The 23,161-nt window shown below is 41.6% G+C and overlaps 1 protein-coding gene across 8 annotated transcripts in view; it reads left to right on the top strand.

Moving 5' to 3' along the window:
- Positions 1-23,161, top strand: part of LOC119966020 (triple functional domain protein) — a 684,537-nt gene that overhangs the window by 264,616 nt on the left and 396,760 nt on the right. For all 8 annotated transcript variants that reach the window (XM_038797164.1, XM_038797162.1, XM_038797163.1 and 5 more), the window contains exon 6: positions 12,239-12,361. In XM_038797164.1, coding sequence (XP_038653092.1) covers positions 12,239-12,361 — 123 coding nt within the window. The remainder of the gene's footprint in view (positions 1-12,238; positions 12,362-23,161) is intronic.

The following is a 23,161-nucleotide window of genomic DNA, read 5'->3' as shown; positions in this document are numbered from 1 at the left end:
TCAAGGTTTCCTCCCACATGTGCAGTCCTATAATGTGCAGATTAGGTGGATTGGCCATGCTAAATTGCCCTTAAGAGTCCAAAAAGGTTGGGTGGGGTTATTGGGTTACGGGGATAGGTTGGAGGTGTGGGCTTTGGTAGGGTGCTCTTTCCAAGGGCCGGTGCTGACTCGATGGTCCGAATGGCCTCCTGCACTGTAAATTCTATAGCGTAAATTTATTTTAAAAAGTGTCGAGTGGATGATCTATTTTGGCCGTCTCCTAACATCATCATAGATGCCAGTCTACAATCAATTTGAGTCATTCCGCGTGATATAAACAAATGCCTGTAGGCATTAGATACTGCAAAGGCTGTGGGCTATGACAACATTCTAGCACCCCTCAAGCTCTTCCAGTACAGATACAATACTGGCATCTTCCCGTACCAGCCTCCCCGGACAGGCGCCGGAATATGGCGACTAGGGGCTTTTCACAGTAACTTCATTGAAGACTACTCGTGACAATAAGCGATTTTCATTTCATTTTTCATCTGCTCGGAAATGTAGAAAATTGCCCAACTATGTCCAGCCCACAAAAAGCAGGCCAAATTACCACCCCAACAGTCGACTTTCAACATAATAATCTTTATTAGTGTCACAAGTAGGCTTACATTAACACTGCAGTGAAGTTACTGTGAAAATCCCTGAGTCGCCACACTGTTGCGTCTGTTCGGGTGCACTAAGGGAGAATTCAGTATGTCCAATTCACCTAACAAGCACGTTTTTTGGGACTTGTGGGAGGAAACATGAGCACCTGGAGGAAACACACACACACACTTGGAGAACGTGCAGGCTCTGCACAGACAGTGACCCAAACCGGGAATCAAACCAGGGTCCCTGGCGCTGTGAAGCAGCAGTGCAAATTACTGTGCTACCATGCCATCAGCAAAGTGATGGAATGGCTTATTAAGTGGCACTTAGTCAGCACTAACTTGCTCATTAATGCTCAGTTGGGATTCCACCCAGGCCCCTCCACTACTGATCTCATTACAACCATGATCCAAACATTTGCAATAGAGCTGAAGTCAAAAGGTGAGGTGGGAGTGACTGTCTTTACATCAAGGCAGCATTTGACTGAATTTGGCATCAAAGAGCGCTAGCAAAACTGAAGTCAGTGGAAATCCGGAGCGGGGGGGGGGGGGGGGACGACGGGGGGGGGGGGGGGGGGGGGGGGGACGACTCGCTAATAGTTGGAGTCATACCTAGCACAGAGGAAGATGGTTGTGGGTGTTGGAGGCAATCATCTTAGTCCCAGGATTTCCTCAGGATAGTGTCTGAGGCCCAATCACCTTTAGCTACTCATTCAATGAGGTTCCCTCCATCATAAGGTTAGAAGAGGAGATGATTGCAATATATTCACTACCATTCATGACTCTTCATACCAAAGTTATCTGGACGAGATTCAGGCTTGTGCTGGTAAGTGGCAAGTAACATTTGTGTCACACAAGTGCCAGGCAATGACTATCTTCAGGAGAGAATCTAACCAATTCCCCATGACATTCAATGGCATTACAATTTCTAAATTCCATCAACATCCTGGTGACCAGAATCTGTACTGGACCAGCCATATAAATACTGTGGCTATGGGAGCAGGCCAAAGGCTGGGAATTCTGTTACAAGTAACTTATCTTGTAATTCTCAAAGCCTGTCCATCATCTGCAAGGCACAAGTCAGTAGTGTGATGGACTACCGTCCACTTGCCTGGATGAGTGCAGTTCTAATAACACTCGGGAACCTTAGCATCAACTCAGATGAAGCAGCCCATCCATCACCTTAAATATTCACTCCCTTAACCACCAATGCAAGTGTTGACAGCTGTCTATGGAGACAGTTCAGTTTTGCGTGAACTGTCTCCATATCCTCAATGCCCACCACAACTAGGCTTGAAGGAAATTTTGCAGGGGAAAATGAAAGCGGAGCAGTAACCAAGGTCCTCAAACTAGTACCCCTACAAACACTTGCCTCCATCCGCCCCCATATGGAAGCCCTGTTCACTGCCTAATAGTAAAATAACAAATTAGGTAGCGCTAGCTCCCCTCTAATGCCTCTCACTCTGCAGAAACAACCTGCAAATTCGTGAGGTCTTGCCCGCCCAAGTAAAGGAAGAAATTAATTCATTCACCTTCACAAAGAAAAATTTTGGAAGGAATACAGGGAGACACTGAAACAAAAATAAAAACCTTGAACGTACATTAATTTTTACCGACTGGACCCAGCCTGCCAAGGACAGAGGGAGGTTGTCCCACTTCTTCAAATCCGACTTAACTCCATTCAGTAGTCCAGTAAAATTGAGTCTATCAAGCTGTCTGCCTCTTAGCCAGTTCCACGCCAACATCCTGTTCGAGGCTAATGGTGTGGCCCTCCCATCCCATTGGCCCTTCGCCCACCGCAGGACCCTTTCTGTTCTAATTGTGGTTCACCAGAATGGGGCTTTTGCTTGAGCAACCTGTTGGCCCGATCAAACTATGAACGGAATCCATTCCACCCTCCCCCACCATCTCTCCAAACAGCTGTGACATATATTTTGTGGGTTTGGACCCTACAGCAGCTTAATGACTCTCAAATTCTGCCTTCTGGAATGATTCTCCAGATCATTGACCTTGGCCCATAGCATCTTGTTGTCATCGGCCACCCCTGCCATGTCCAGGGAGGTGACCTGGTTACTGCCTCGAAAGGGCTGACTCCTTATCATGTAGCACCATGACGTGCGCTTTTGCCATAAGATCTGTTTTATCCAAGGGCGTATGAATAAGGGACAGGACTCCTTTGATTACTCTGTCGAGGTCCTCCGAGACAACCTGCTGCAGTTTCTTCAGTTCCCCCACCAAGATGCCTGTAAGAATCTGAACTGTTAGTGAAGTGGCCAAAGAACCAGCAGGAGCCTCCGCCATTTTCTCAGGAGATGAAGCTTTCAAAGTTCCCGAGTCCGATGACGAACCTTTACTTTTCTGCAGCCTGATTTTGTATTCATTGGGCATTCCTTTTATGTGGGACTCTTTAATCAGTCATCAAGCATTGCCATCTTTTGGCAAACTTAATGACAGAAATTGTTACTACAGCTGAGGGGATTGGAAGATCCACAACAATGAAGGAGGTGAGATGTGCATTGGCGCACCAAGATTAGCAAGCAGGGAAGATCTAGAACAGGAAGCAAGGATTTGCATTAGAGGGAAGCTATAATCAGATAGTAAAGGAAAAAGGCCTAAAATAACGGGAGCAAATTAAGGAATTGTTGAGGAGGAGTTGTATGTGTTCATAAATACTTTTTCCCCAAGCTGAAGCCAGAATTGGAGCTTAATTGTTTAGTGGACCACACTGATTGTTTGATAGATGGCATATTGCAACCTAAGATTTCTTTGGCTGAATGACTGTGTTCTGAATTCCAACTTTGAAGAGTGACTTAGAAAAAAATGGCTGAATCCAAGGGTATGCCTACCCATCATTATTTTCTGAACACAACCCTCTGACCAATGGAAGAATGAAGTCACCATGTGCACAATGGTTACACCCTTGCCCAAGACAAAATAACGAATGGCTGTGGCACGTCTGATACTGTATGAAAGTAAAATAAGATGCAAGTTAGTCTCAGAATTGGTGCCCGAGAATTTGAACGCAAATGAAGGGTTTGGATAAATTATTAACTTTCATGGATAGGACTTATAGAAAGGATTACTTATTAGCTGCGAATGAGGCCTGGTCAGATTTTGACAAGTTTAGAAAGTCAGTGGCAACCTCCATGGAAGAATACATAATAGAATTTAGCAGACTGTATGCTAAGCTGCAAAAAATCAGTTGTAGAAATCAGTGCTGGTGTACAAGTTAGACTGTGCTAAAGTTACAAATATGGATAGGTTTCTGGTTTTGACGGGAGCTAAATTTGCAGAAAGATACACCTTGTTAGAACAAATGTCAGGCTCTTTTTAAAAAAAAAGTTATTGGGCAAACATTCCTTCCTGGTAGCCTTCATGACACAAATGAATGATCAACAATAAGACAGTCTCAGGAAGACTCGATGTTAATGGGATTGCGAAGGATGGTCTAGAAACTGGCCCCAAGTGTCAATGAGAAAAGATTTATAACTAAATATAATGAGGACAGAAGCACGTTTAACGATTATGGCAGGAGGAATGAATGTAAAATGTTAACAGAAAAATGACCTCAGAAATGCCTATGGGTGTAGTTAATCGGTGTTTTAGGTGTGATTCGAAATTCCATTCTGGAATAAACTGTCCAGAGATATGATAGGGTATTTGAAACCAAACATGAGACAGAAGACTCCGAAGAAGAAGTGGGGTATTGACCAAAGCGAAGGCATTGTCCTGATGAGACGAGATTTCAATCCAGAGATGAACGTGCCACTATCAGCATCCTTCTTAGCCTTAATCACCCTAATTTACATTCCCTTTGTCTTTCTGTCCACGACTCCTTTGTCAATCTCCAAGTATCGTTGGCCCTCTATCCAGCCCCACTGCTCCTCACCCACCCCACAAGAGTGTAAATCTGACCCTATTTCCAGTTCTCTCCAGCTTTGACAAACAGTCATCCAGACTCGAAACATTAGCCCCATTCTCTCTCCACAGATGCTGTCAGATCTGCTAAGGTTGTTCAATATTTTCTGTTTTTGTTTCAGATTCCATCTGTAGTAATTTTCTTTTAACCGAATGAGGCTATTTGTCCCAAAAGACAGCTGCCAATCATTGGCGTTGGTGACAGACTTGCCAGAAGGAGCCAGTCAGTGAAAGGACCCCACTATTGTTGGTAGAGTAGGGAAGGCCACCGGAAAATATAAACACTGGTTGAATGTACAAGGTTAATTGGAGGAGGTTTGGTTCATGGCTTGGGAACGTGAAGTACAAAAATGGAGAGCACAGAAACATAGTGTCTGTCGGACCGTATGTCTGGTAGTGATTATACCCACAGGGAGAGACCAAGAACCGTTGAAAGAACATCTCATAACAGGAGGGGAAAATCAAGCAGTAACAGTCCGGAACGAGATCTAAGATAGGATTGAGAACCCAGCTTAACAAGGTCAAGAAATATAGTACAGATTAGGAATGCTACAAGAAGCATATCATCCAAGGGGTCTTAGTGGCATCCAAAAATTAGATGATAAATTTATAAAAGATATAAAACAGCAAGAACTGCAAAGTTGGAAAGAATTTGGGGGTACATGGAGGTCCAAGATAGGGGACAACGAGTTGCATCTCATGGATGAATATTCACAGAAAGGGGCTTGCTGATGGCACTTGAGGCCAAAGCCAGGCTGGTTGGTGGTATGAGGCTTTGGAGAAAACTTGTGACCAAGATGTATGGGTAGATTCACTGATGACACAAAAGGTTATTTTGAAGATCTTTGTGGCTCTGTTAGCTACAAATGTTTGGAACTGCCAGTCGACATATTAAAGCGGCTTTCTTACAGGGACGTCAGCTTCAAAGATACATTTTTAATCATCCTCCGAAGGAGGTACCAAACACAGGGTGGTCTGGAAGTTAAATAAATGTGTATTCAGGTTGAATGAGTTTGGTATCTCTCAGTGAGGTCAGTTTTGTTAAAGTTGGGCTGTGTTCAGTTGAAAGCAGACCCTGAGAAGTTTTATTGGTACCATGGAAGGAAATGTTCGGCATCTTCATGATATATGTAGATGATTGATTTTTTTTTGGGTGATATTAGCGAATTTGAAAATACTGTTATTAACAGAATTAGAATGGAGTTCAAGATTGGCATGGGAAACTAAAAAGATACAAAAAGTGGTAAAAAGGTACATTGGTAGCAGGGACACCTGCCCTGGTGGAGGCAGTAGACATGGCCAGAATCCCGCCCTATAGCTCCCTTTGGGAGAATGTCCACTCCACAGAAAGTATTCATGAAAAGAGACTATGGATTGACATTGTGAGCCTGAAACAAATGCTGGAGAACAGGGAGATTGACCAGATTATGCGGATTGATAGCAGTTGCCCATAATCTGATTGTCTAATGAAAAAAGGTGCAAGTTCAAATAAATTATTATAAATTGTGAAAGAGGGGCATCTTTTCCTATAAGGAAGAGAATATAAGGGTGGATATTTTTTTTTTAAAAAGGAGGGAATAGAATTTGTTGTGGATAAGAAAACATATACAATGTGGATAAGAAAACATATGTCAAAGCAGCTTTGACAAAGTCATCGGACTCGAAACGTTAGCTCTTTTCTCTCCCTACAGATGCTGCCAGACTTGCTCAGATTTTCCAGCAATTTCCCTTTCGTTTCAGATTCCAGCATCCGCAGTAATTTGCGTTTATTAGAAAACATATACATTTGTCTAATGGTAATTTACATCAAATATTATTTTTTTTCTTTAAAAGGAGAATCTGTCAGGAAAATATTCATGTTCCCCAATGCTTAAATCAGAATTGGAGCTTTAACTGTTTAATAGACCACACTGCATGTTTGATAGACTGCACATATAAATATATATAAAGGGGATACAGGTGGCACAGTGTTGTTGGTTGAGAAATTATTGTAGAACTCACTAAAACTTGCTTTTCCGTTTTTAATACTGAGGCATAATTGGAACTAAAGGCAGTATTGGAAAGAGGAATCCACAGAAATGGGTAGAGACATGAACAAGGGATATTAGATCTACAAAGACAGGTCCGTGGGAAAAGGACAGACACACATCGGTGAAGAACAGGGGATGTCACGCTGCCAATCCTAAGGCCCAGGTCCGATCAAAATTGTTTGGGAAGCAGATGCAAATGTTGAGCTGAGTTGCAACAAGGCAATAATTTGCAGCAAGCAGAACATTATGGGAGAATAAAATGCACACAAACTGCTAATTGTCTGCTTGCTTAGTAGCACTCTTGCCTGTGAGTCAGAGGTTCGTTTATGAACTTCAGTGTTTTATGTAGACTGACACTTCAATACAGTACTGGGGCAGTGCTAAGTTGTCAGAATTGTGTCTTTTGAATGAGATATTAAACTGATGTCCTGTTGCCTATTCAGGCACTATATGGACTGCACAGTAGCACAGTTGTTAGAAATGTTCTTCACAGCGCCTGGTTCCAGGTTCGATTCCCGGCTTGGGTCTCACTGTTTGTGCGGAGTCTGCACGCTCTCGCTGTGTCTGCGTGGGTTTCCTCTGGGTGCTCCGGTTTCCTCCCACAAGTCCCAAAAGACATGCTGTTCGGTAATTTGGCCATTCTGAATTCTCCATCTGTGTACGCGAACAGGCGCCGGAATGTGGCGACTCGGGGATTTTCACAGTAACTTCATTGCACTGTTAATGTAAGCCTACTTGTGACAATAAAGATGATTCTTATTACTTAAAACAGAGTGGGTGTGTGCTCTACATCATTAAAGTAGATTAACTGGTCATTTATATAATTTGCTTTCGTGAGATATGACTATGTTATTAATTATTATTGCCAGTTCACTGACTTTAAAGGGCTTTGGGATTTCTTGTGTGGGCTCTTTATATAAAAGCAAATTATTCGTTTCCTCTTAATTCTAAATATAAATATGTACACATGAAAATAAAAATGATGTACTTTTCAATGATCTCTTCAGGATGGTGGGTAGATTGGGTAAGCAGGGTTTTAATGTTGCCAGTGGGGTGCCAACTGGCAACCCAAAACTGGGCCGCAAATAAATTTAGAGTACCTAACTATTTCCCTCCAACCAAGGGGCAATCCAGCATGACCAATCCACCCAACCTGCACATTCCTAAGCCGTGGAGATGAAACCTATGCAGACACGGGGAGAATGTGCGAACTCAACACGGATAGTGATCCGGGGCCTTAATCGAACCCGGGTCCACAGAGGGACAATTCTTAGCAATTTAGTGTTTTGTGCTATTAGCACTGTTGCTTTGCAGCGCCAGGGCTACTGTCTGTGCGGAGTCGGCACATTCTCTCTGTGACTGTGTGGGTTTCCTCCAGGTGCTCCGGTTTCCTCGCAGAAGTCCCAAACAGGTGCCGGAATGTGGCGACTAGGGGCTTTTCGCAGTAACTTCATTGCGGTCTTAATGTAAGCCTACTTGTGACGATAAAGATTTTATATATATATATATATATATATAGTGGCGGCAGACCTTCAGCTAGTCTAAACACAACATAGGAACAGGAGTATGACATTCAGCTCTTCAAACCCACTCTGCCATTCAGTTAGAACATGGCTGGTCTGTATCTTAACTCCCATCTACCTGCCTTGCTTCCATAAGCCCAATCAAAACCTATTAATTTAACTTGAAGTTTTCAATTGACCTAGCCTAAATCTTTCCAGATTTACTATTCCCTTTTTATGAAGATGTGCTTCCAGATAATTACCCCTGAACAGCCTAGCTATAACTTTTAAGGTTTATTCTGGATGTCCCCACTAGAAGAAATAGTCCAATCATGAGTTATTTTTTTGATTCTTTTAACCATCTTAAAAGCCTCAGTTAGGTGTATTATCCTTAATCTTCTGCACTACAGGGAGGAAAGGTCTAATCCATCGTTATGGCGAATCTCTGCTGTACTTCCTGTAAGGCCATTATGTTATCTTTCCTGAAATGCAATGTGCTGGACTGAATGTGTTACTTTAAATGGGCTCCCATCTAAACTTTTCATGGCTTTGTGTTTCATCCATTAGCCTTAATTATATTTTGCACCTGTTGATTAGCTTTTAGCGATTGCTGTACTTAGACCCTTCAGTCGCTGCGTCTCCACAGTTCCCAGCTTTTCACCTTTTAGAAAATACTGTATATATCTTTTTGCGGTCTTCAAAATGAACTCCTTCTGCTATAGTTTTATCCATTCATTCAATCTGACAATATCCCTTTGCAGTATCTCCTTGTATCTACACTATTTACTGTGTCACTTAACATGGCATTGAGAGCAAACTTGGATACATAGATCTCCATTCCTTCATTGAAATTATTTATAAATGTAGTGAAAGGGTGAAACCCCTGTACAGATCCTGGGGTGGAGGGGTTGGGCACCACAAGTCACATCCTATCGATTTGAGTACATACCTATTATCTCTACTCTGTCTCCTAACCCCTAACCCAATTAAGATTTTAATTGAAAATATAAAACAATCAAAATGTTTAAAAATATATTTTAAATTTATCGCTTCAGAAAAAGGAGATGCTGCTGCACTGAATCTTTTGGAACAGATCAAGTACCCAGAGAATACTGATTGAAATGTGAGAGTCAAGTATGACCTTCTCACTCTAATATAGTACCATTTATTGGATCACAAGGAAACATTCAGACATTTTAACATGGGTTAGGAAATGTTTAGCTGGAATTTTCTAATAGGATATGGAATACCACATAGTAGTTTTAATATATTACCAGTAGCTGTCCTGTGGAGTCAAGACCATGGAGAAGCAAGACTAGAAGGTAGGGGATATTTAAACCAGAGCATGCAGTCATGTTTGAGTCACCATTTTAAAGTCATACATTCTGTCCTTATTTTTAAACTTGCATTATAAATGCTTTTGTTTGCATTTTTAATGGGAACGGTTCAAAAAGATTTATGCTGTTTGAGTTGAGGAGTGGGAATTATTAGATAAATCTCAAAGAACCAACACTTAAAGGTAGTCCAAATGGCCGCCTCCTGTGATGTATCATTCCATGAATCTAATTGCATCCTCTTGCCAGCAACGATGTTGTAGTGTCTCCAATGTATTCTCTCTCTTGCTCCATGCACTAATTAACTCATGATGTAAAGAACCTGAATCATGTTGATCACTTGTTATATTACTCATCGTCCAACAGCAACTTTAGTTTGGTATTTGTCTTTCAAGGCAACCAAATTTTGCACCAGTATATTTGCAGGAAAGAAACAAATACAGTAAATGTTGCAAATCTGAACAAATTGAAAACAAAAACAGAATTGCAGTCAAAAGCTCACCAAGAACAGCAGTGGTTGGAGGGGGTGTACTGTACACTTGAAAAGGTTACTATAAAGCTTTAAATGACTGAGCAGCAGAATCATGACTTTTGAGTCTTGGAGTGTGGTCCAAGAAAGCTGTAGTGGCCCTGATCGCAGAGCAACCCAGGAGTCGGGGAAGTCAAATTTGAGCAGATTTCAAGGTGTTGAAAATAACTTAATAAGAACATGGGATTAGCAGTTCACTTTAAATGTCTAGTTTTGAACGTGTAGTCTGCTGTTTTAATGTTTCCAGTATTTTGGCAGCAACTTTTAAGTAGTAGAAAAGAGCAGATTGGATGGAGGATAGGAGTATTGGCATAATCCTGCGTTGTTCACCATAATCACCAGAAAAGTTACTTCCCACAATTATTTAAAATACTCTACAATATGCACGTGTACAAGAAATGCATAAATATTTATTTATAGGTATTACTCTCCTGTTAAGATCATTATTTGTATGTATTTGGAAATACTTGCCTTGAAGTTTCAGCCTTGGCTTAATGGTAGAGCACTCTCACTCTGAGACAGAAAGTTATGGGTCACTCAAGATTTGAGCCCAAAACCTAGACTGACAGTTCTGTGCAGTATTGATTAATACTGAGCGGTATTGAGTAATTCCTGAGGTGCAATCTTTCAAATTAGGCATGAAACTGAGGTCCTGTTCACATTCTCACTGATATAAAACATGTTTCTAATTATTGTTTAAATTTAGCTGTAGCATACAATGCCTCTAACAGAGTTCAGTAAGAAGCCTTACAACACCAGGTTAATCTCCACATCATGTCTAACAGAATTGTCATTATAGTGCAATGACTCCTGTCCCTTGCTGTTTTGTGTACCTATGGCATACGAGAGATGCTAAGTAAAGAAGAAACATCAGAATACCTATCTAATAAGGTGGTCTCTATTATATGTGCAATATCCGGATTTCTTAACACACAAATACATGCCAGCTGAATAATCCACTGGGATTTGCAGGGGGTGCTGTATTTGTTTAAGTATCCTTAAAAAGTTGCATCTTAACTTGTTTTTTAATGCTGATGTGAATTAACAAATTTTGCTGATTAACAGAATTGGCCCTGAAACAATAATGCCATAATCGGTGATTGGCTGCTTTGTGGATTTGGTGACATCACTTCAGTTGCAGGCTGTGAATCCTCTTTAAAGAATGTTGCAATCAGTTATAGTGCTTCTGCATGCCACTAGACTGAAATTCTCGCTAGGGCGATCTCCATATCTCTCAATGAGACTTAATTCCTGCCCTTACTGTGCTGCTGACCACAAGATCCAGCACGATGATAATGATTCTTAACATCCATGTGATCAGGCAGCAGTTTAAAACCCAGCTGAACTTTTGGCAATCTGGAATATATTCATTTCATTGATGTGTCATCCTACTTTATGTGCTCAAGTCCTGCAATTCCTCTTCAATCCATCTTCTGAAGCAAGAGTACTACCGAAAGAACCGCTGTGCGGAGTCTGCACATCCTCCCCGTGTGTGCGTGGGTTTCCTCCGGGTGCTCCGGTTTCCTCCCACAGTCCAAAGATGTGCGGGTTAGGTGGATTGGCCAGGCTAAATTGCCCTTAGTGTCCTAAAAAAAAAATAAGGTTAATGGGGGTTGTTGGGTTACTGGTATAGGTATATGTGGGCTTGAGTAGGGTGATCATTGCTCGGCACAACATCGAGGGCCGAAGGGCCTGTTCTGTGCTGTACTGTTCTAATTCTAATTCTAATTCTAATTTCTATGCGTGTTCAGTGCACAGTTTCCCCAGAATTGATCAAATTAGGCAATACTGCAGTGAGGACGCATGTCATCTCAAATATTTTAAAATGGTTCAGCTTTATGATGCACAGTGACTAGTAGTAGTTCCGGTACATATGCTCCAACATAAATTTGCAGTGTGTTTGTCAGGTAATTAATTAATGTAATACAATTGCAACACTGATTCCTTGTACTTTTGAAAAACAGTTTGCTGCATGTCAGGTCCTTTTAAATTCTCAAAGTATTCTGCTGTTACTATGTACGTGTAGTGCTGCTGCCAAATCTCCAGCAGAAAAGTGTGCCCAAAGTGCCTGTTACATTGCCTGTTGCTACTCAAGCAAGTTGAGTACAAAGAAAAAATGAAGCCGAAGACGATGCAGCCTGTGTTAAATTAGACTGGTCCATCTTGCACGCTGTGCCTTTTTTGTTTTCAGTCACTGGTGTGTAATAAATTACAAATAGCTCAATGTCTATCATGATGTGTCGTTTCATAAATCTAATTGAGATTCAATGTGTTTAATAAATCTCCTACTTCTATTCAGATGTTTGACTGGATCTCTCACAACAAAGGACTCTTTTTGAATAGCTACACAGAGATTGGAGCTACTCATCAGCATGCGATGGAACTTCAAACACAGCACAATCACTTTGCAATGAACTGCATGGTAAGGGTCTATAGATGAGAAACAGACAAAAATTGATGCAGTAAGTATGGAGTTTCTACTTTTCAGGTGGAGCAAAAAGAGACGTTTTTGGTAAAGAACTGTGATGTGTTTCAGTAATGAATAAAGCGAATAACTTGTTACTTAGATTCCTTCAAGCAGGGTTTTCCCAACTCTGGCATGTTCATGCAAAATTAATAGCATTCTAGCCGCACATTGCAAGCATGTGGTAGACAATTGTGGGATTTAGCAAAGGATGCTGTATTCTGGCAAATTACTAACTTTGCTAATGAATAGGGGGGGGTGTTTGCTAGAGCTGTTGGGGAGGGTTTAAACTAATGTGGCAGGGGGATGGGAACCAATGCTGGAAGTTGGAAGGTAGTAAAACAGGGACAGAAACAAAAGGAAGTAAGGGGAAAAGTGCAAGGCAGAGAAGACATAGTCAGAAATCCATAAGGGCGACAGTACAAGGCACAGTGACTGAGGGGAGCACAGTGAATAGGCCCAGTAATAACAAAAGGAATAAAACTGGAGATGTTAAGATTCAAAACAGAGGTAAAAAAAACTAACATAAGTGTACTTTACCTGAATGCTCGTAGTATTCGGAATAAAGTAAATGAGTTGGTGGCACAATCATCGTAAATGACTATGATTTAGTGGCCATTACTGAAACATGGTTAAAGGATGGTCACGACTGGGAGTTAAATATCCGAGGGTATCAAACTATTCGGAGGACAGAGTGGATGGTAAGGGAGGTGGTGTTGCTCTGTTATTTAAGGATGACATCCGGGCATAGTAAGGATGACATCGGTGCTATGGAGGAGTAAGGTTGAATCCATTTGGGTGGAAATCAGGAATAGTAAGGCGAAAAAGTCACTGATAGGAGTAGTCTATCGGCCACCAAATAGTAATGAGATGGTGGGGCAGACAAATAAACAAAGAAATAACTGATGCATGTAGAAATGGTACAGCAGTATCATGGGGGATTTTAATCTACATGTCGCTTGGTTTAACCAGGTCGGTCAAGGCAACCGTGAGGAGGAGTTTATAGAATGTATCCGCGATAGTTTCCTAGAACAGTATGCAATGGAACCTACGAGGGAACAAGCGGGTCCTAGATCTTGTCCTGTGTAATGAGACAGGATTGATTCATGATCTCATAGTTAGGGATCTTCTCGGAAGGAGCGATCACAATATGGTGGAATTTAAAATACAGATGGAGGCTGAGAAAGTAAAATCAAATACTAGTGTTTTGTGTTTACACAAAGGAGATTACAAGGGGATGAGAGAAGAACTAGCTAAGGTAAACTGGGAGCTAAGACTTTTATGGTGGAACAGTTGAGGAACAGTGGAGAACCTTCCAAGCGATTTTTCACAGTGCTCAGCAAAGGTTTATACCAAGAAAAAAGGAAGGACGGAAGAAAGAGGGAAAATGACCGTGGATATCTAAGGAAATAAGGGAGAGTATCAAATGAAGGAAAAAGCATATAAAGTGGCAAAGATTGCTGGGAGATTAGAGGACTGGGAAATCTTTAGGGGGGCAACAGAAGGCTACTAAAAAGCTATAAAGAAGAGTAAGATAGAGTATGAGAGTAAACTTGCTCAGAATATAAAAACAGACAGTAAAAGTTTTTACAAATATATAAGACAAAAAAGAGTGGCTAAGGTAAATATTGGTCCTTTAGAGGATGAGAAGGGAGTTTTAATAATGGGAAATGAGGAAATGGCTGAGGAACTGAACAGGTTTTTTGGGTCGGTCTTCACAGTGGAAGACACAAATAACATGCCAGCGACTGATAGAAATGAGGCTATGACAGGTGAGGACCTTGAGAGGATTGTTATCACTAAGGAGGGAGTGATGGGCAAGCTAATGGGGCTAAAGATAGACAAGTCTCCTGGCCTGATGGAATGCATCCCAGAGTGCTAAAAGAGATGGCTAGGGAAATTGCAGATGCACTAGTGATAATTTACCGAAATTCACTAGACTCTGGGGTGGTCCCGGTGGATTGGAAATTAGCAAACGTGACGCCACTGTTTAAAAAAGGAGGTAGGCAGAAAGCAGGAAATTATAGGCCAGTGAGTTTAACTTCGGTAATAGGGAAGATGCTGGAATCTATCATCAAGGAAGGAAATTGCGAGGCATCTGGATAGAAATTGTCCCATTGGGCAGACGCAGCATGGGTTCGTCAAAGGCAGGTCATGCCTAACTAATTTAGTGGAATTTTTTGAGGACATCTCCAGTGCAGTAGATAACGGGGAGCCGATGGATGTGGTATATCTGGATTTCCAGAAAGCCTTTGACAAGGTGCCACACAAAAGGTTGCTGCATAAGATAAAGATGCATGGCATTAAGGGTAAAGTAGTAGCATGGATAGAGGATTGGTTAATTAATAGAAAGCAAAGAGTTGGGATAAATGGGTGTTTCTCTGGTTGGCAATCAGTAGCTAGTGGTGTCCCTCAGGGATCCGTGTTGGGCCCACAATTGTTCACAATTTACATTGATGATTTGGAGTTGGGGACCAAGGGCAATGTGTCCAAGTTTGCAGATGACACTAAGATGAGTGGTAAAGCGAAAAGTGCAGAGGATACGGGAAGTCTGCAGAGGGATTTGGATAGGTTAAGTGAATGGGCTCGGGTCTGGCAGATGGAATACAATGTTGACAAATGTGAGGTTATCCATTTTGGTAGGAATAACAGCAAACGGGATTATTATTTAAACAATAAAATATTAAAGCATGCCGCTGTTCAGAGAGACTTGGGTGTGCTAGTGCAGAGTCACAGAAGGTTGGTTTACAAGTGCAACAGGTGATTAGAAGGCAATGGAATTTTGTCCTTCATTGCTAGAGGGATGGAGTTTAAGACTAGGGAGGTTATGTTGCAATTGTATAAGGTGTTAGTGCGGCCACCCCTGGAGTATTGTGTTCAATTTTGGTCTCCTTACTTGAGAAAGGACGGACTGGCACTGGAGGGTGTGCAGAGGAGATTCACTAGGTTAATCCCAGAGCTGAAGGGGTTGGATTATGAGGAGAGGTTGAGTAGACTGGGACTGTACTCGTTGGAATTTAGAAGGATGAGGGGGGATCTTATAGAAACATTTAAAATTATGAAGGGAATAGATAGGATAGATGCGGGCAGGTTGTTTCCACTGGCGGGGGACAGCAGAACTAGGGGGCATAGCCTCAAAATAAGGGATAGTAGATTTAGGACTGAGTGTAGAGGAACTTCTTCACCCAAAGGGTTGTGAATCTATGGAATTCCTTGCCCAGTGAAGCGTTGAGGCTCCTTCATTACATGTTTTAAGGTAAGATAGATAGTTTTTTGAAGAATAAAGGGATTAAGGGTTATGGTGTTCGGGGCCGGAAAGTGGAGCTGAGTCCACAAAAGATCAGCCATGATCTAATGAATGGCGGAGCAGGCTCGAGGGGCCAGATGGCCTACTCCTGCTCCTAGTTCTTATGTTCTTATGTCTTATGAATGAACTTTACTATGGCATTAATGGAGGGTTCACATTATATGGAACGTTTTAATCCAGATTTGCACCTATTATGCTGTTTAAACTACATGTATTTATTAGCATACGAAGCAATAGATGGCTTAGTATGTTGAAGCATTTAATTATGGATGTAAATTTTTGCCCAGTGCTTGTTTCTCTGAACTGAATGGCTTGCTAGGCTATTCAGAGGTAAGAGTCGACCACATTGTTGTAGATCTGGAGTCACATGTTGGCCAGGCAGACTTCTTTCACTGAAGGGCATCATTTAATCAGATTGGTTTTCATAATAATCGATGATGGTCACGTGTCACCATTACTTGGACTAACTTTGGATTCCAGATTTTCTAAATTTGAATTTAAATTCCACCAGATGACATGGTTGGGATTTGAACCCATCCCCATGGCATTAACCTGGGCCCCTGGATTACTAATCAAGTGACATTAATGCTATGCCACCACCTCCCCTGCCAATATATTGGCAGATAGGTTTGATGGTATGAAGAACATGGGTTTAGTTTCCACACATTTGGATTTTGTCATTAGTGGTGCTGTATTTGGGAAATTACCATCAATTCTTCTCCATGGCTTAACCAGTGCTTCAGACCCAACTAAATTGTTTACAGCCTCAGGATCCTATTTGATTCCAATCTGAGCAACTAACCTCATCATATTTTTGACCCAAATTTTTGGCTTTCCTTTCTCCTATCCCTTTTAGTTTTTGCAAATTTCCTACATTCGGGTGTGATAGAAATGCAGATTTTTTGTGGTGTCAGGTGCTGACTAAGTGCTTAGATAATTTGGGAACATAGGGAGATCACCATGCCATTTTTAGAGGGAATTGAAAATGCCATAGTCCTTAGCACTACTGACTACGGCCTGAGGACCCGTGTTTGATCCTGGACCCGGGTCACTGACTGTGTGGAGTTTGCACATTCTCCCTGTGCCTGCGTGGATTTCACCCCCACAACCCAAAGATGTGCATATTAGGTGGATTGGCCACACTAAATTGGCCCTTAACTGAGGAAAAAAAATAATTGGATACTCTATATTTAAAAAAAAGAACTGTGCGTAATACATAAGATAAAATTGTCAATTGTTGGTAATAGAACTTTTAATATTTCAATTTCACCACTAGAAATAGCCAAATAAGATATAACTCAAAAAGATGGAAGTAAAATAAGAGTAGCAATCCTGAATTCCCACCATCCTTACCATGTTACAGAAATGTGATGATTTAAGGAAAAAATGAAAATTTATTGGCAGTGCTTTTTGTTCAAAATATAAAATAACATGTACAATATATTTGCTTTTAAAATTAATTATCTATCCTCCAGTTGAGACCAATTGTTTATTTTGTACCATACAACCAATGATTGGTCCTCCAGAATGGCTCCATTGGGCTTATCTTTGGACATGCAATGAGAGCTGAGCTGCAGCTTCATTAACTATAGGGAAGTGTGTTCCTGCTGGGCACACTGCCACATAGCAGTTTGCATTTTAAATAGAAGATTGATTTCTTAGAAAATATTTATTTTCTTCTTTTAAATCTATTTGCAATGCAAGATGAGTCCTTCAGTAACTTCTTCCTCTACTAATGCTTTCAGTGCCTATGCTAAGGCTGCCTGACCTATTTCCCTAATGTTACTTGGCAGAACGAACGGCTCACTCTCACTGCAGCTCATCTGAAGAGCGAGCAGGCCAGCTGTATGATTCCCTGATTATTTAAATTCAACAGCGATTTTTGAACTCTATTTTTGAAACTGCTCTCATGAGAGAAGATGTGCTAAGTTTATACATTTTGAAAAATTAAAAGCATGCAGCTGATTTAATTAAAATGGTTAAATGTAGATTTATTTTGCCCTATTTAATTTAATATCCTCTTGTTAATTAGTGCTGTTACTATGCATGATGATGTAAATCATCTAGTTCACGTCATGAAGAAATATGTTTGATGTTGGTTGTGATGCATAGAGTGAAAGCTGCTTCACCCTGTAAATATATTTGACAGGCTATAAAGCCATTTTGAGTTGCTACCATAGGGAATATGACTATTCAGCTGCAAAAACTGGAACAAATTTGATATAGTGACACTAAAGCAAAATACAGTGGATGTTGGAAATCTGAAATAAATACAAAATGCAGGGGGTACGCGGATCTGACAGCATCTGTGGAAAGAGAAACAAGTTAACATTTTGAGTTGAATGACTCTTCAAGATCATAGAATCCCAACAGTGCAGAAGGAGACCAGCCGTCCCATCAAGTCTGCACCAACCCTTCAAATGAGCGCTCTACCCATGCCTGCACCCCCTATCCCCAAAATGCCATAACCTAATGTGCACATCCCTGAACTGCTAGACCTGCCAAATTTGACATTGTACCTCTTTTCTTTGGACTGAATCAGGATTGTTCCTATCATTTATCCATGTCCACTTAATCAGTAAGTATCTAGAACATAGAACAGTACAGCACAGAACAGGCCCTTCGGCCCTCAATGTTGTGCCGAGCCATGATCACCCTACTCAAACCCACGTATCCACCCTATACCCGTAACCCAACAACCCTTACTTTTAACCTTAACCTTACTTTATTAGGACACTACGGGCAATTTAGCATGGCCAATCCACCTAACCCGCACATCTTTGGACTGTGGGAGGAAACCGGAGCACCCGAGGAAACCCACGCACACAGGGGGAGGACGTGCAGACTCCACACAGACAGTGACCCAGCTGGGAATCGAACCTGGGACCCTGGAGCTGTGAAGCATTTATGCTAACCACCATGCTACCCTGCTGCCTCTACTACCCTGCTGCCTCTGTTTTGTAAGTTTTTGAGTTTTCCTTATAATTAGCTGCAAGATATTTTCCAATAAACCTGGCCTATGCCACAGGAGAGGCTGTTCCCTTATGTTTAATCTTATGGTGCAATGAGCTTAGTACCATTCACATGCCACTAAAATTGAGACAGTTTCAATTTCATGTCAAGAAATCCTAAAAATAGTTGAAGTGAAGATTCAACTAATAACACAAATGTAGCATGTACACTACAAAATAAAATACTGTAGTGAAACACAACACAGTGCAAATTAAACACTTTGCAAATCACTACAAGGTAGATGTTATTTTAATTAAGAATAATCAGAGATGTTTTTGTCGAAAGGAGGATATATCTGCATATTTAACCAATAGGGCATGCATTTTTTTTTCCACTAGATAATGAATACTTAGAATGTTTTTTTAATCACACATTATTCCCACTATTGCAACCAGTTCAATTGATGTTCTGTTTTACCTCAATTTATATTATATTACATTTGAGATATATGGCACGCACTACATTTGAGCATTGCCAATGTGACTCACATAGTCATTTCTGTAGCCAAACACTTTTACCAATATGCATTTTAAGAAGTTGAAGATTCTCAAGCCTGTATTTAAAGCAACATCATTCAGGAAGCCTCACAACTATCAAGACACTGCCAACATTCACAACCTTCTCCTGATTAATAGTAAATTTATATAATTATTCATCTTTGTCATTATTCTACATATCTTGAAATAAAGGTTTACAAATTGTATTTTTTCCTCTTGAGATTTTGATTCTGTGGGCTGTTAATCCCTCTGCTACCCTATGCAGTCATATTCCACCCTTTAGAGCTTTCTAGTCACTTCAAATGCCTGTTAAGATATTTTCCTGATATGATGACCTGTGTTTAAGCTTTTTGGACAGTTCTTCACACCGTGTCAGGTTTTTCGCCCCAGCAATTGATTGTGCAAACTGTTTTGACCCTTGCATTCATACTTGCAATGTCACACTTCAACCATTAGATGGGCCTTTGCAAGTTCCAGAAGCTGCAGATCTCCAAAGCTATTCCTACATTACTAATATACTGAAGGAAGTTATTTCAAGACCTTAAAAAAGATCCACTAGCATGTTACATTTTAACATTTAAATTTTTCATTGATGTTTGATACATCAATAAACTTCTAATAACTAAGTAAAATTATTCACAAAATTGGAGTGTGTTTCTTGGCAGTGGCTGCATGATCTCCAAGAACAAGGGGCGCAATTGTTCGATCGCGGGACAGAGTGTCCGCGCCATCGTGAACGGCGTTGCATTTCACCACGGCGCGAAACGGGCGTGGGCACTAGCGATTCTGTCCCCCACAGGATGCTCCAGCCTTACTTCCTGGCGTGCACTTGGGGCGCCGCCAACCCGCACATGGGTGGGCCCCAATCGCTGGGCAGACCCCAACGGAGCCCCCTCCGCCCCACAGGCCGCGCCCCCCCCTGACATTTCACGCAGAGTTCACGCCGGCAAGCGACAAAGTGTGGACGGCGCCGGCGGGACTCTGCTTTTTCTGCTCGGGGCCCACCCAGGCCGGAGAATCGGTGGCCCGGCCTCGTACAGTGGCCCGCGACCAGCGGCGCGCCAAAACGCGCCAGCGCAAATGGCACCGTTTCTCTGCACCTCGGAAGAGAGGAGGCGTGTCGCAGTTGTGGCACTTCTCCGGCCCGGCGCAGGACTGGGAGAATCGCTCCCACGGTACACTCAGTCCAACAATTACTGTCTTTAATATTTATATCCTTGCTTACAAATCCCATGGAGGATCGTGCCCTCTCTATCCTGATAATCTCCCTGCAGCTCTACCTATGGAGGAGTCCATAGGTCTCTGCACTCCTCCAGTTCTGATCTTCAATTTCTTAAACACTTCACTGTTTGCAGTCATGCTTTCAGTTGCCTAGGTCCAAAGCTCCTGAATTCTTTCCCTAAACCCCTCTGCTCCAACTCTGTTCCTTTTAAGACAATAACTTCTTCAACCAAGCTTTTTGGTTAGTTTCCTAATATCTCATGTGACCCCCGTGTCAAGTTTTGATAATGACTTGGGCTGTATTTCTGTAAAGGTGCCATACAATTGCAATAAAACAGAAAATGCTGGAAATACCTCAATCTGGCAGCATCAATGGAGATGAAAAAAAAACAGATAAGTTCTTGAATGATAGGGGGTTTAGGGGCAGCACGGCGGCGCAGTGGTTAGCATTGCTGCCTCATGGCGCCGAGGTCCCAGGTTCGATCCTGGCTCTGGGTCACTGTCCGTGTGGAGTTTGCACATTCTCCCCGTGTTTGCATGGGTTTCGCCTCCACAACCCAAAGATGTGCAGGGTAGGTGCATTGGCCACGCTAAATTGCCCCTTAATTAGAAGAAACATGAATTGGGTCCTCTAAATTTATACATAAAACAAAATAGGGGGATTAGGGGTTATGGGGAGAAGGCAGGAGAATGGGGATGAGAAACATTATCAGGCCATGATTGAATGGCGGAGCAGACCTGATGGGTTGAATGGCCTAATTCTGCTCCTATGTCTTTTAGTCGTGTGGAAACAGACCTGTGACCTTTCATCTGGTGCTCACTTCCCTTGCATTAATGGTTTTCAGAACAAAGCAGGGGAGAAATACTAATATGAATAAGAAGCAAATATCCCGCTTCAACACGAATTAAATATAGTACCACTAGACATGATAGGTTGGTTTGATATTTCATGCCCTTGGAAGCAGCACATAGACTGGATGTGAACTTGCACTTCCTTCGCTTGCAAGCTAACATTGTCCCTGCCCCCCCTTCAGTATTGTACCTTTGTTTTATATTGCCTTTCTTTGTTTGAAACAACGAAACAGACAACTTCACACTTTGTGTTAAGCTTTATCTGCTGCTTGTCTGCCCACTCCAGCAGCCTCTTTCAGTCCCTTGAAGAATATCACTATCCTCCTCACAGTTTATAAACTTTAAAGTTTTGTATCATGTGTAAATTTTCAAATTGTATGCTGAACATCAAATTGTAGGTCATTAATATATCTCAAGAAAGCAGTGGTCATAATATTGATTCCTGGATAACCCCACTATATACCTTCATCTCGTCTGAAAGAACAATAATTCGTCACTACTCTTGTTTCCTGTCACCCACCCAACTTACAGCAATGGTGCCATTGTCCCTTTTTAGTCCATTCAGTACCTCACTTCTTACGCTATTGCGTTGGTAGAATCTTGGTTAAAAAAAAAACAGATGTAATGTAGAACGTTTAGTACCTCAGTCATGTGCTCTGCCTCCATTGTAAATCCCCGTTTTGGTTCCTAATTGACAGTTTATAAATTTCAAACCACTCCTCTAGTCTTTTACTATTAATATGCTTATGTGAAACCTCTAAATTCCCTTTTATGTTAGCTGTCTCTTTATATACTCTGTTTGACTCTGATGCCCTTTTTCTTTCCACTTTGAACCTTGTTCTCATTTTAATTTAATAACCTCACATTTGTCAGGCTTTTCTGCTTAACCTTACTCTCCATCTCTCTGGTCACGTGGAGCTCTAACTTTGGCCACCCTACTTTGCCCCCTCATGAGAATGGATCTTAACTGTACTTACACCATCTCTTCTTTAAAGGCAACCCTTGGTTGTGTTACAGTTTTGCCTGCCGATCTTTGATTCCAATTGACCAGGGACACATTTCCTATTCCACACTGAAATTGAACCTCCTATAGTTAAGTATTTTTACTTTAGATTGCTCCTTGTCAGGCGGCACGGGGGTGTAGTGGTTAGCACTGCTGTCCCACGGCACCGAGGACCCAGGTTCGATCCCGGCCCAGGTCACTGTCAATGTGGAGTTTGCACATTCTCCCCATGTCTACGTGGGTCTCGGCCCCACAACCCAAAAAAATGTGCAGGGTAGGTGGATTGGCCACGCTAAACTGCCCCTTAATGGGGGAAAAAAATAATTGGGTATTCTAAATTAATATTAAAAAAATAAGATTGCTCCTCAACTTTTTTGTGTCTAACCTAAAGCTTAATATGTTTCTGATCACTATTCCCTAAAAGGTCCTCGACTGAAACTTGATCCACTTAAATCACTTAATTTCTGAGAATCAGACCCAGCAATGCCTCCTTCCTTGCTGGGCTGTAAACATACTGATTAAGAAAATTCTTCTTAATACACTTCATAAACTTCCTCCTCTCTGCCCTTTTCACTATTGCTGTCACAATCTATATCAGGATAATTAAAAACATCATTATTCCACTCTATAGTTTTCATACCCCTATGTACTTTACCTCCAAAATTTCTCCTGTATACCTTTTCCACTAGTTGGTAACATAGAATACACCCAGTTGTGTAATGGTAGCTCTGCTGTTTCTTAATTCTAACCAATTTCATTCAGTCCTCTTCCCCTCCAAGACATTGTCTCACTTCACTCCAGGTGGCACGGTAGCACAGTGGTTAGCACCGTTGCTTCAGAGCTCCAGGGTCCCAGATTCGATTCCG

The sequence above is a fragment of the Scyliorhinus canicula genome, chromosome 5 (genome assembly GCF_902713615.1).
Source record: "Scyliorhinus canicula chromosome 5, sScyCan1.1, whole genome shotgun sequence".
Classification (NCBI taxonomy): Eukaryota; Metazoa; Chordata; class Chondrichthyes; order Carcharhiniformes; family Scyliorhinidae; genus Scyliorhinus; species Scyliorhinus canicula.
This window is presented reverse-complemented; position numbering and strand designations above follow the sequence as displayed.